The 13,349-nt window shown below is 34.5% G+C and overlaps 1 protein-coding gene across 3 annotated transcripts in view; it reads left to right on the plus strand.

Moving 5' to 3' along the window:
- LOC136037384 (IWS1-like protein) overlaps positions 1 to 2,871 on the plus strand; it is a 438,978-nt gene extending 436,107 nt beyond the window's left edge. For all 3 annotated transcript variants that reach the window (XM_065720114.1, XM_065720113.1, XM_065720112.1), the window contains exon 10: positions 2,666 to 2,871. In XM_065720114.1, coding sequence (XP_065576186.1) covers positions 2,666 to 2,782 — 117 coding nt within the window. In that variant the 3' untranslated portion in view covers positions 2,783 to 2,871. The remainder of the gene's footprint in view (positions 1 to 2,665) is intronic.
- Positions 2,872 to 13,349: the final 10,478 nt, after the last annotated feature.

Consider the following 13,349-nt stretch of genomic DNA (forward strand, 5'->3'; position numbering starts at 1 on the left):
TTGACAGTGAATAGATATAAAATTACTTAACTGGACATTTCGAACACATATACAGTGTTCATCATCAGCAGTAAAACTCTTTACTGCTGATGATGAACACTGTATATTTGTTCGAAATATCCAGTTAAATAATTTTATATCTATTCACTGTCAATAAAAAGGTTTCATCCCTATTTTGAACTGTTTTACTATAAACTCTTTACTGAGTTTATAAACTTTTACAGTAAAATTCTTTACTGCTGATGATGAACACTGTATATTTGTTCGAAATATCCAGTTAAATAATTTTATATCTATTCACTGTCAATAAAAAGGTTTCATCCCTATTTTGAACTGTTTTACTATAAACTCTTTACTGAGTTTATAAACTTTTACAGTAAAATTCTTTACTGCTGATGATGAACACTGTATATTTGTTCGAAATATCCAGTTAAATAATTTTATATCTATTCACTGTCAATAAAAAGGTTTCATCCCTATTTTGAACTGTTTTACTATCTCTTTGATTGATAATGTAATTCTTCAAAGGTTTAAAAGGCATTTCTTTAAAATCAAAAGCTTCTTATCTGTATCAGTTTCTGAAAAAAATACCCTAAACATGGAATAAATAATTTTTAATAATTGTTCAAATAATAATTAATAATGTTTAAATAATGTTTTTGACCACACTGCTGTTCCATTTACAGAATTTAAGAGAGAGAAAAATGGATATAATATAAATAATAACAGTAGAATAAAAAAATTTAAACACCAGCAAACTTAGATAATAAAAATCCGAATATTTTGACCCTCCTTCGGAAGCCTTTATCAACAGGTAAAAGGTTAAAGTAAATTAAACGCAAGGCATAAGACAAAAAAACAACAAATAAATAAGCTCACATTTTAATAACCTATCATTAAAACTGTACTATAGACAATCAGTAACCTATCATCATATTATTTATAGTGATTGTGGTATTTTCTAGATTGTTAAGATGTGAGTTATATTTTATTTTTTTTTATGTTTTTTTTTGTCTTTTTTTATTTTTATATGTGCGTGTAATTTAACTTTAACTTTGTTTTCCATTGATAAAGGCTCCCGGACGTGGCGTTGAAATATTCGGATTTTTATTATTTAAAGCTTGTTGTTTTTTTCATTTTTGTTAAACTGTTTTTTTTTTAATTATACCCGGTTTTTCTCTCTTAAATTCTGTAACCATGAGTTACCTCCTTCTCAGTTTGAAAATTACTAAAAAAATAATTTAGCGGTTTTCTTTAAAAGTAGCTCTGTCGTCATGAATTTACGTAGCTCTGTTAAAGATAGGACTCTAGTTAGTCGGCAAATGGGTTTGTATGAAAAACCGTGCTACTGAGGAGATTATTACGTTAGTAGAACCCGTGAAAACTTTGTAAAATGTCTATAACAAACTTCATAATGTTAATTTTAACCAGTTAAAATTTGATTTACGTGTGGAATTGCTCGGTAGGTATGCTTTTTGATACAGATTAACTATATTTTCAGTTTGTTATTTTTCTGTATTTTTTATGTGTTGGTTTCGGTAAATGGTCTCATGCTCCACACTCTTTCTCCTTTTTTTTATTTTAGCACATCTTCGCAAGCTCCGCTTTTGTTGTACTTTAAAAAAAAGATTTTTTTTTTCATTGAAAATGTTCTACTACTACTACTATAACAAAACAAGGAAAGCCTAACCAAACCTAAAACTCTGAGAGGAGTTTGATATAACTCTAAGCAGCCACATCTTGGAAAATCCATGCTATTTAACACTTTTTGTGGAAATTTTCCAAAACTAACACGAGAATGTATACGCCATTACCAAGAATAGGATCCCTTTTTTTCAGGATTGGAAAAACGTTCAACTTTCATTTTTAAAAGAAACAGATGTATTATGATTCCATAAAAAAAAATTTAAAAGTTTTTCGCTACGTCAAGGGACATGTGATAAAATTGTTATTTTTTTTCTTTTACTTTATGAGGTTGACCAAAGAGTGTGGGATGAGTTCAATATTGTCTTTTGTGCTTTTTATAATTTCTTTTTCAGTGATTATTTTGTGATAATTGTGGAAGGAATCGCAAAAAATATGTTTTTTGTGGGGGGGGGGCATTACCTGTATATGCGTGACCTAGGGTTGGATATTTTCTTTTTTTAACAATATGTTGTTTTTTTTTTGGGGGGGGGGCATTACCTGTATATACGTAGCGTATGGTTGGCCATTTTCTTTTTTTAATAATATGTTGTTATTGGTTTTTTTAGGGGGGGGGGTATTACCTGTATATGTGTGGCCTAGGGTTGGCCATTTTCTTTTTTTAATATGTTGTTTTTTTTGGGGGGGGGCATTACCTGTATATGCGTGGCCTAGGGCTGGCCATTTTCTTTTTTTAATAATATGTTTCTTTTGGGGGGAGGGCATTACCTGCATATGCGTGGCCTGGGGTTGACCATTTTCTTTTTTTAATAATATGTTGTTGGTGTTTTTTTTGGGGGGGGAGACATTACCTGTATATGCATGGCCTAGGGTTGGCTTCTTTTTTTTTAAATAATATGTGGCGGTAGTTTTCAACATCTATTTTAATTAATTTCCCTTTTTGGCGTAAGTGTTAGTTGTTAATTTCTTTTCTTTTCTTTTAATTGAAAAAGTGTATTTGGTAATTTCTTCTTTTTTTTAGCGTAAACGCATGAGTCGTTATGAGAAGAAGATGAATGAATATAAAAAAATGAAGAGTTTTGCAAAGGGTCCAAAGACCACGGGTTTGAGTCTTGAAGGAAGAAACCTTTCCATTTAGAGATTTACGTAATTAGCGCAAAGGTTTTTCATTATGAAGTGTTGTTTTTACCTAAGATAATATGTTTAAATATATTTTGTTCTCTACCATATTAGTTTATATTTATGATTGTAAATAGCTGAGTTCGTTCATTATAATACACACCACTGTACTATTAATTCTTTTATTTTGCTTGACCCAGAAAACCTCTAATAATTTTCTAGACAAAGGAGCATGATTTTTTTTTTTTTTTTTGGCACTCCCGTACAATCCAGAACACACTCGAGAAAAGACGTTGGGTTAATCATAATGAAATATACCTAAACATGACAAAAATATAATCATTTATTTTGTATAATAATATAATTTGGGCTATATACTTGCATATTAGGGTGGGGGTGTGGAGTAAAGTAGCCTAACCAGGCGTAAACTTACCCCCATCCCCCTAATATGCAAATATATAGCCCAAATTATACAAATTCAATTAATTCTGTCATCCGTTACTTATCTTTGTCGCTATGAAACCGATTATCTTAGATTTTACAAACCTTTCGAGTGTTTTCTGGATTGTACGGGAGTAGCCTTTTTCCCTGCTAAATGCAACACATACAAAAAGCAAAACGAAACTGTCATAGCTACCACACCAAACTTCTTAGATTATCATATGGTGGATTCTTTTCCTAGTTTTGCCTCTGGTATATGAAGGCAGTCTCATTTCCTTGGTGGGGAGGGGAACTTAAAATTCTTGTCCCAGAAATTCTACCCAGAGGTCAAAAGTTCATTTTGTTCTGAAATCAACAAAATATCTCACACATGGAAGAAACCGCTTCTACTGTGTCGCGCCACATCACAGAGAAAGAGAGAGAGCTTACTTGTAAAGAGAAATATGGTAAAAATAATGTAAATATTGCAGAAAAATAAATGAATATTAAATTAATTAATAACATAAGCTAATTATAATAAATAAGTAAAAAATGTGGAAATAGATATTAGAGCGACAATAAATAAATATGAAAACTGTAAAAAACGTCAAAAAAAACTCAAAAACTTTAGGACCGGTTGGAATTGAAAAATGTGGATTTATTTATCTTTTTAAAAATCACATCTACTTGTCTGTCTACATTGCTCAGCATTAGTTATCCCGGCTTTAAAAAGGTGGGACTATTTTTCCCTCCAAATATAAGGAATGATATGAATACTTTACGAAAATGGTGCACAAAATAAACGAATTGAAATAAATTACACTTTTTAGCACGGAAGTATAGAAGATTTATCGTTCTTTTTCTCTTTGCTCATACTCTTTCGAAAATGGGATATAAGGAAGCACGGGTATAAGTATAAGTAAGGAAGCACGGGTGCTAATTTACAAGAATGTAGGGGTGTGCAAATGGTTTTTTTTTTATTTTCTATCAATGGTACAAAATGTATTTTCCAAATTCTAGAGGAAGATGGATCAGTTATGTCGTTTTTTCAATTATAACGCAACATTTGTATTTTCAAAATCTATGAGGAGGACAATAGCCCCTTGTATTCCTCCCATTCTCCCTCTAGTTGGTGCCTCTGCAACGAGGGTTATTACCGTTGATTTACTGATCCCAGATGCTGATGCATTATTACCTAAAAGAATATACGGGCTATCAGCCATATGCTGGGGAATAAAAATTTCCATATCTCTAGCTTATGGTTGTCTAATACAATCTTACATAGGGGATGGTGGTGTTGGTTTTGACGCTGGTTTTCTGCTAGCTAAGCTGTCTGAAATTTATACCAAAAAGACTGTATTTACCGCTTAGTATCCAACTCAGGCATGTAATCTCATCTCCGTTGTGTTCTAACATGAGAAATGTTCAAATATTTTTGAAAACTTGTGAGGCTAGCGTCAATTTAATTGTACATAATTGCATGTACCCATTGTTTGCTGACTGGAGGAGAATAGTGCTTGCAGTGGCTAGTTTTTCAAACAGTTCGTGGTAACGAACTGTAGTAAGGAGCGATCCGGCTCAATAGTAACCAAAACTCAAAAAAATCGAATTTTGATATCAATAGCTACTTTTAATGCTGATCTTAAATATATAAGTTTCATCAAGTTTAGTCTTACCCATCAAAAGTTACGAGCCTGAGAAAATTTGCCTTATTTAGGAAAATAGGGGGAAACACCCCCTAAAAGTCGTAGGATCTTTACGAAAATGACACCATCAGATTCAACGAATCAGAGAACCCTACTGTAGAAGTTTCAGGCTCCCATTTAAAAAAATGTGGAATTTTGTATTTTTTGCCAGAAGACAAATCACGGGTGCGTGTTTATTTATTTGTTTTTTTTTTTGTTTTTTTTCCAGGGGTCATCGTATCGACCAAGTGGTCCTAGAATGTCGCAAGAGGGCTCATTCTAACGGAAATGAAAAGTTCTAGTGCCCTTTTTAAGCGACCAAAAAAATTGGAGGGCATCTAGGCCCCCCCCCCACACTCATTTTTTCCCAAAGTCAACGGATCAAAATTTTGAGATAGCCATTTTGTTCAGCATAGTCGAAAACCATAAGAACTATGTCTTTGGGGATGACTTACTCGCCCACAATCCCTGGGGGAGGGGCTGCAAGTTACAAACTTCGACCAGTGTTTACATATAATAATGGTTATTGGGAAGTGTACAGACGTTTTCAGGGGGATTTTTTTGGTTTTAGGGGTAGGGTTGAGGGGAGGGGGCTATGTGGGAGGATCTTTCCTTGGAGAAATATGTCATGGGGGAAGAAAAATTCCATGAAAAGGGCGCAGGACGAATCTGGTCACGTTAGAAAAAAAACGTCAAATTCAGAGCTTAATATACAATGCTGGGTGTTCGGAGCCTCTCTATTATGGAGTATAATTTGAAAATAACACAACTATACGAGCGATAAAACATATATACCACAACCATAACTCAACTAACGAACGAACTGCTAAGAGATAACACAACTATAAAGCGAAAACAGGTGAAAACTAACGGGAAAATAAACGAACTAAGAGGTGGAAGGGGCCCAGAGAAAAGATATAATCCTTTTTCAATTTTGAGCTTAACTTCCGTTAAGGAGTAATAATGTCAGAAGCCCCGAAATACCGAATTATCTTCTTTCAAACAGTTCGTGGTAACGAACTGTAGTAAGGAGCGACCCGGCTCAATAAAACGAAAGTCTAAATAATAGAATTTTGGTGCTAAAATATACAGCAAAAGAATCGGATTTACATGCTGATTTTAAATATATAAGTTTCATCAAATTTGGTCTTTGTCATCAAAAGTTACGAGCCTGAGAGAATTTGTTTTATTTTAGAAAATAGGGAAAAACACCCCCTAAAAGTCACACAATCTTAACGAAAATCACACCATCGCATTCGGCGTATCAGAGAACCCTATAGCAAAACAAACTCATATCTACAAAAATGTAGAATTTCGTTTTTTTTTGCCAGAAGACAAATCACGGGTGCGTGTTTTTTTTTCCAGGGGTCATCGTGTCGACCAAGTGGTTCTAGAATGTTGCAAGAGGGCTCATTCTAACGGAAATGAAAAGTTCTAGTGCCCTTTTTAAGTGACCAAAAAAATTGGAGGGCACCTAGACCCCCTCCCACGCTCATTTTTCTCCAAAGTCAACAGATCAAAATTTTGAGATAACCATTTTGTTCCGCATAGTCAAAAACCATAATAACTATGTCTTTGGGAATGACTTACTCCCCCACAGTCCCTGGGGGAGGGGCTGCAAGTTACAAACTTCGACCAGTGCTTACATATAATAACGGTTATTGGGAAGTGTACAGTCGTTTTCAGGGGATTTTTTTGGTTTTGAGGGTGGGGTTGAGGAGAGGGGGCTATGTGGGAGGATCTTTCCCTGGAGAAATATGTTGTGGGGGAACAGAAATTCAATGAAAAGGGCGCAGGATTTTCTAAAATTACTGTAAAAAAAAAAAACAATGAAAAAATAAACATGGAAAAGTTTTTTCAATTGAAAGCAAGGAGTAGCATTGAAACTTAAAACGAACAGAGATTATTACGCATATGAGGGGTTCTAAAAATATTTTAGCATAAAGAGCGAGGTATTAAGGAGGAGATAAATACCTCGCTCTTTATGCTTTAGTATTTTTAGTAATTTCAACTATTTATTCTACGGCCTTTCTGATTCAGGGGTCATTCTTAAAGAATCGGCACAAAACTTACGATTTAGTGTAAAGAGCGAGGTATTAACGAGGGTACAAACCCCCTCATATACATAATAAAAAATTAAGAATATAAAAGTTTGTTACGTAAGTTAATTCTTAAGTTGCGTATATTTTTTACTAATAAAAAAATTCGTTAAAAATAAAAATTTATAATTGCGTTTTTGTGTAACCGAAAAATTGCATGGCAACTAGGCCTCCTTCCCCATTCCTTATTTCTCAAAATCGTCTGATTAGAACTAAGAGAAAGCCATTTAGCCAAAAAAGGAATTAAAATGTAAATTTATTTTTAATAATTTATGTGTGTAGAGCCAAAATCAAACATGCATTAATTCAAAAACGTTCAGAAATTACATAAAAAAAACTAGTTTTTCTAACTGAAAGTAAGGAGCGACATTAGAACTTAAAACGAACAGAAATTACTCCGTATATGAAATGGATTGTCCCCTCCGCAATCTTTCGCTCTTTACGCTAAAGTTTGACTCTTTACCACAATTCTGCTATTTAAAACAATTAAAAGCCTTAGCATAAAGAGCGAGGGATTGCGGAGGGGACAACCCATTTCATATACGAAGTAGTATCTGTTCGTTTTAAGTTTTAATGTCGCTCCTTACTTTCAGTTAGAAAAACTAGTTTTTTTTTATGTAATCTGAAGAAGAAGTCAAAGAAGTGAAAGGACTTGTTGTTAGTCCATATAACTCCCTACAATTTTTGGAACTGGAACTTTAATTGGTCTGTTTTATAGTGATGCGTCGGGGAACTAACAGAAACGGATTAAATTTTTTTTATGGAAACATAGGGAATGGTGCATGCTTCGTAGTTGAAGTTCTATATTAAAAACTTAATTTTTGGGGGGTCTCCGCACGGTTCATAATGAGTGTGACAGTGGGGTAGCCAGTGAAAAAATCAGGCATACCTTAAAGATTCCTATGAAGCTATTTTCTTGTCATGACCTCGATTATGTTTTTGATTTTGGTTCCTCCCACATGTAACTTTTGCGAAGGAAAAGCTAAACCGAAGACTGGCAGGATCAATACAAAATACTAGGGTATATAAGAGTGCTGTTATTGACGTTAAAAGTAAAGATCACCATCTAGTAATGTCTAAGGTTAATTTAAAGCTGAAACTTCGGAAGGGTAACTATCTCCCGAGAAGTTATGATGTTGATAGACTTCAGAATGAGAATTAGAGAAAAACTTTCCAGGAACAGTGAGAGCTTAAAATTTGACAATGAGATGGTTGGAGTATTTTAGAAAAACTATTTGTTAAGTTGCTGATGGTGTCTTAGGGAAGAAATTTAAGGTGCTGATAGGAATACTAGTGAAAAAGCTTTATGTTTAATAGAGAGGAGAAGGGGGTTTGTACAAGAATTATATGAGTGATAGATCATATGAAAACAAAGGGAATGTAAAGAAAGTGGAGAAAGCATTAAATATAAACTAGGGAGGTATGAAGTGGAGGCCATGAATACAATTGCCGAGGATCTGGAAGATGCAGCTAGACGGCATAATAGTAAAATAATATACTGGTATGTTAATAAATTGAGAGGAAGTAGTCAATCCAGACTTGTCCCAGTTAAAGATAGGAATGGGGCCACAATTAGTGATAAGGAAAGAGTTAAAGAGAGATGGGTGGAACATTTTGAGAATGTGCTAAATCGAGACACAGTTGCAGGAAAAGATATAGTGGAAAATAAAAAAGTTTGTGATACCTTGGATGTGAAGGAAGATGTGTTTTGTGAGGAAGAATTAGCGACAGTACTAAAATGATTAAAAAATAATAAGGCTCCGGGTGCTGATGGTATGGTAAATGAGTTTCTTAAATATGGTTGCTCTGAGGTTGGAAATCAGTTACTGAAGATTATGAATATGATTTTTGAAAAGGGGAAGTACCTAACGATTTTAGTAAAACCTTAATTAGACTGTGTAAAAAAAAAATGTGATAAGAGTGACTGTGGTAATTATCATGGCATCAGTCTGGCCTCTCTAGGTAGCAAATTCTTTAGTAATATGATACTATTTAGACTGAGAGATACTGTAGACAAAGTTTTAAGAGAAGAACAGTGCGGTTTTAGAATAGGTAGAGTATGTGTTGACCAAATTTTCAATCTTAGGTTAATAATTTAGAAGTACCTTAACTGTCAAACGCCTTTGGTCCTCAGTTTTATAGATTATGAGCAAGCGTTCGATTCTGTTGATAGAAGAGCTTTAGCAAAGGTCTTATCCTTACATGGTATACCAGACAAATACATTAAAGTGATTAGTGCTACGTACGAGAATAATACTGCTGCGGTTAAAGTAAGAAGTTAGGTTAGCAGCTGGTTTTGTATTAAATCAGGAGCTAAACAGGGTTGTGTTCTATCCCCCTTTATACGGATCATTTTGATGGAATTTGTCTTGAGGAGCACAGGAAAGGTAATGTGAGACCACGGAATCAAATGGGGAGGAAGATTAAATGGAATCAAATGGGGAGGAAGATACCATATGGCACTTTATGACGGCGCTATTAAGTTGAATTTATGAACAGTCATTAGATATAAACGCTAGCTTATAAATGACCCCTTAAAAAGCTCTCTGTGTTGTTTGAGTGCCCCATTAGTGGCGAAGGAAAAAAAGAGGGTCTACCAATGCTACCCATGTAAAAAAGTGGTTTTTCTTGTTATTTGAGGCGGGAGCTGTGGTTGTCCTGAATAGGTTTTCCGACAATACCAATTTCAATTGTACTTTTTGTTTCGATCCAGTGCCATTTTTGAGGCGTTTCAGGCACTTTTTTCAAAATTCCTGTATATTCTTTTCAATATTCCATTTTACTATTTGGATTAATTGAAAGAAAAAATAGTTGCTATCCCTAAATCATGTGTAAATGGCAATTTTCTCCTCTAGACATATTTTTTTAAGTAGATTTTTAAATTATTGGTATCTATGGGCCATGGTTTGCTTTTTACTGAATTGTTGCTATCGCTACATTTCAAAACTGAACCGACATTAAAAAATAATCATGATAAAGACAATAAATAAGGGGACCGAGGAAAAGAAGAAATAAGACAAAGAATCATTAGACTTTGTTTATGGAAAACCTCCATTCCTTTTCAAGACCAGAACATAATTTGTACTTTACTGAAAACAAAATATATTTTTAATGTTTTCAAAATACTTTAAGGAATAAATATCGGTATATCGGAAATAATATCGATATATAAATATCGGTGTATATTAAACTGGCAATCCGCAGTCGTTTTTTTTCAGTAAAATGAAAATTATGTTCTTGAGAAGTTGAATTATGGTCTCGAGAATGAATAGGGGTTGTTACCTTTACTCATGGACTGGCCTTTAAGACGAGTCTACCCGTATCGGGCATTAGCTGTAGCTTTTTACCGGATTAATTTTAAAAAAATGAAAAAGGATTTTCTTCAAAGAAGCGTAAAAGCCATATTAAACTTAAAATCAGCAGAAATAATAAAAAAAACTGTAATGATTCAAACTCAAAACGACCAGAAATTACTACTAAAGAATAAATTAAACCGAAACGAATAAAAATTAAATAAAGTATGTGAATATGAAAATCAAGCTTAAAACGAATAGTAATCACTACAAACAAGAGTTCGAGTACTGCCTGCTTCCCTCTCTATAAAAGTTTAAAGTCTACTGCAGAGTTGGCGGTTTATTGAAAATTATATGTGTTTTGAGCAGTTTTGTAAAGAAATAATACATTAAATTGAATTTTATTTTTTAGGCCTATATATTGACATTATTTGCTTAAAGTTCATCGGTTGACATTTTAGTTCAAAGCTGTAATCTCAGATGCTCTCGGGGAAATAGCTACTCCAATCAGTCGTATGACTTTTGGGTTTTCTAAAAAGAACAGCAACTCTAAATTTCCTCATGATTCATGATCATACATCTAAGAAAAGGAGACATCGTGACCACATGATGTCAGGATTGAAGGGATGCAGAACAAGACGAAAATGATTATGTTGGCATTAAACAAAAAAAAAGTATTAAGAAAACAGTTTTTTCCGGGGTTTTCTTGAAGCATTGTAAATGCAAAAGTTAAACTCTGGCCTATGAGCTAAGGGTGAATTAAAAAAAATATATAAGAGTCAAAACGAATGAAGATCAAATATAAAAAATTGATGAAAGTAGAAAACAACTTTAGAATTTCAATAATTATTTATTAACTTATGTAACAAAGGAGTTAATATTTCCCAGCATATCACTGTGTACGCCAGAGTGACTATTGCTTCTCATTGCTTCGCGATTGAACCCTCTCACTTAGGAATAATGTAATATTTGTCTTAGCCCGTTAGCTGATGTTAGCTATGGCTTTGGCCGGTGGATCGAAAGCTTGAGATCATAGAAGTTCGGAAAAGATTTTACATATATTTGTTCAACCAAATGAAGAGATTAAACAAGATACTCGAGCGACATCAAGGCTTATCCACCATACGCTCATCAAACCCTGCTTAAAGTATTGCGCAATGGTATATCAGTTGACGTTCAAATCCCATCTGAAAAAACTGAATTTCATGCACAAGAATGCCTTGAAGATCATCAAACACACAGAAGATTATTTCTCGGTGAAATCGCTAAATAGCTTTCCTGCTTGGTTTTTGTTTTCAGATTCCTCTCCGGCTTGCTTCCATCGCCTTTCAGAAATCTATTCCGTTCGGTAGCCGAAAGGCATCTTTCAATTACATGACTATTTCGCCTTGAAGATCATCAAACACACAGAAGATTATTTCTCGGTGAAATCGCTAAATAGCTTTCCTGCTTGGTTTTTGCTTTCAGATTCCTCTCCGGCTTGATTCCACCGCCTTTCAGAAATCTATTCCGTTCGGTAGTCGAAAGGTATCTTTCAATTACATGACTATTTCGCCTTGAAGATCATCAAACACACAGAAGATTATTTCTCGGTGAAATCGCTAGATAGCTTTCCTGCTTGGTTTTTGCTTTCAGATTCCTCTCCGGCTTGCTTCCGCCGCCTTTCAGAAATCTATTCCGTTCGGTAGCCGAAAGGCATCTTTCAATTACATGACTATTTCGCCTTGAAGATCATCAAACACACAGAAGATTATTTCTCGGTGAAATCGCTAGATAGCTTTCCTGCTTGGTTTTTGCTTTCAGATTCCTCTCCGGCTTGCTTCCGCCGCCTTTCAGAAATCTATTCCGTTCGGTAGCCGAAAGGCATCTTTCAATTACATGACTATTTCGCCTTGAAGATCATCAAACACACAGAAGATTATTTCTCCATGAAATCGCTAGATAGCTTTCCTGCTTGGTTTTTGCTTTCAGATTCCTCTCCGGCTTGATTCCGCCGCCTTTCAGAAATCTATTCCGTTCGGTAGTCGAAAGGTATCTTTCAATTACACGACTATTTCGCCTTGAAGATCATCAAACACACAGAAGATTATTTCTCGGTGAAATCGCTAGATAGCTTTCCTGCTTGGTTTTTGCTTTCAGATTCCTCTCCGGCTTGCTTCCGCCGCCTTTCAGAAATCTATTCCGTTCGGTAGCCGAAAGGCATCTTTCAATTACATGACTATTTCGCCTTGAAGATCATCAAACACACAGAAGATTATTTCTCGGTGAAATCGCTAGATAGCTTTCCTGCTTGGTTTTTGCTTTCAGATTCCTCTCCGGCTTGCTTCCGCCGCCTTTCAGAAATCTATTCCGTTCGGTAGTTGAAAGGTATCTTTCAATTATATGACTATTTCGCCTTGAAGATCATCAAACACACAGAAGATTATTTCTCGGTGAAATCGCTAGGTAGCTTTCCTGCTTGGTTTTTGCTTTCAGACTCCTCTCCGGCTTGCTTCCACCGCCTTTCAGAAATCTATTCCGTTTGGTAGCCGAAAAGCATCTTTCAGTTACATGACTATCTGCACAGATCCATATTCAACATACGCCAACAGTGAGGTCGGATTTTTGCCCGACACCGTCTGCGCTAAACCTTACAATAATTCTTCCACTTGAACTTAGAAATAGAAGCTCCCTCGATTCTTTAAAAAAAATAAAAAGATATCTTGTGTTTGAAATAAATTTAATTGAATACAGGGTTTAAATAGTTAAGAGAATTTAGTCATTATTGAGTAATTTTTTTCTTTAGTAGAGATTAGAGAGGTTTGCTCCTGGATGAAATGGTAAGGACTTGTAAGGATGATATTAAAGGTATTGGCCATGGTTGTATCGAGGAGTGAAGAGAGAGCCATAGTGCGTAATAAGTTTTGAGGCGATAAGGAACTCAGCATGCATTTCTGCATAGAGAAGAGAGATTATGTAAGTTATGATTATTGTATTTTTTTATTAAACCTTTTTTTTATTAAATATATTGTGCCTACACAACTTTCTGTGTTGTTGTGATAAACAACCTAGAAAGACATTTTTCTCTGAACCTCACATGATCTAAAATA

This window comes from Artemia franciscana, chromosome 16, assembly GCF_032884065.1.
Source record: "Artemia franciscana chromosome 16, ASM3288406v1, whole genome shotgun sequence".
NCBI lineage: Eukaryota > Metazoa > Arthropoda > Branchiopoda > Anostraca > Artemiidae > Artemia > Artemia franciscana.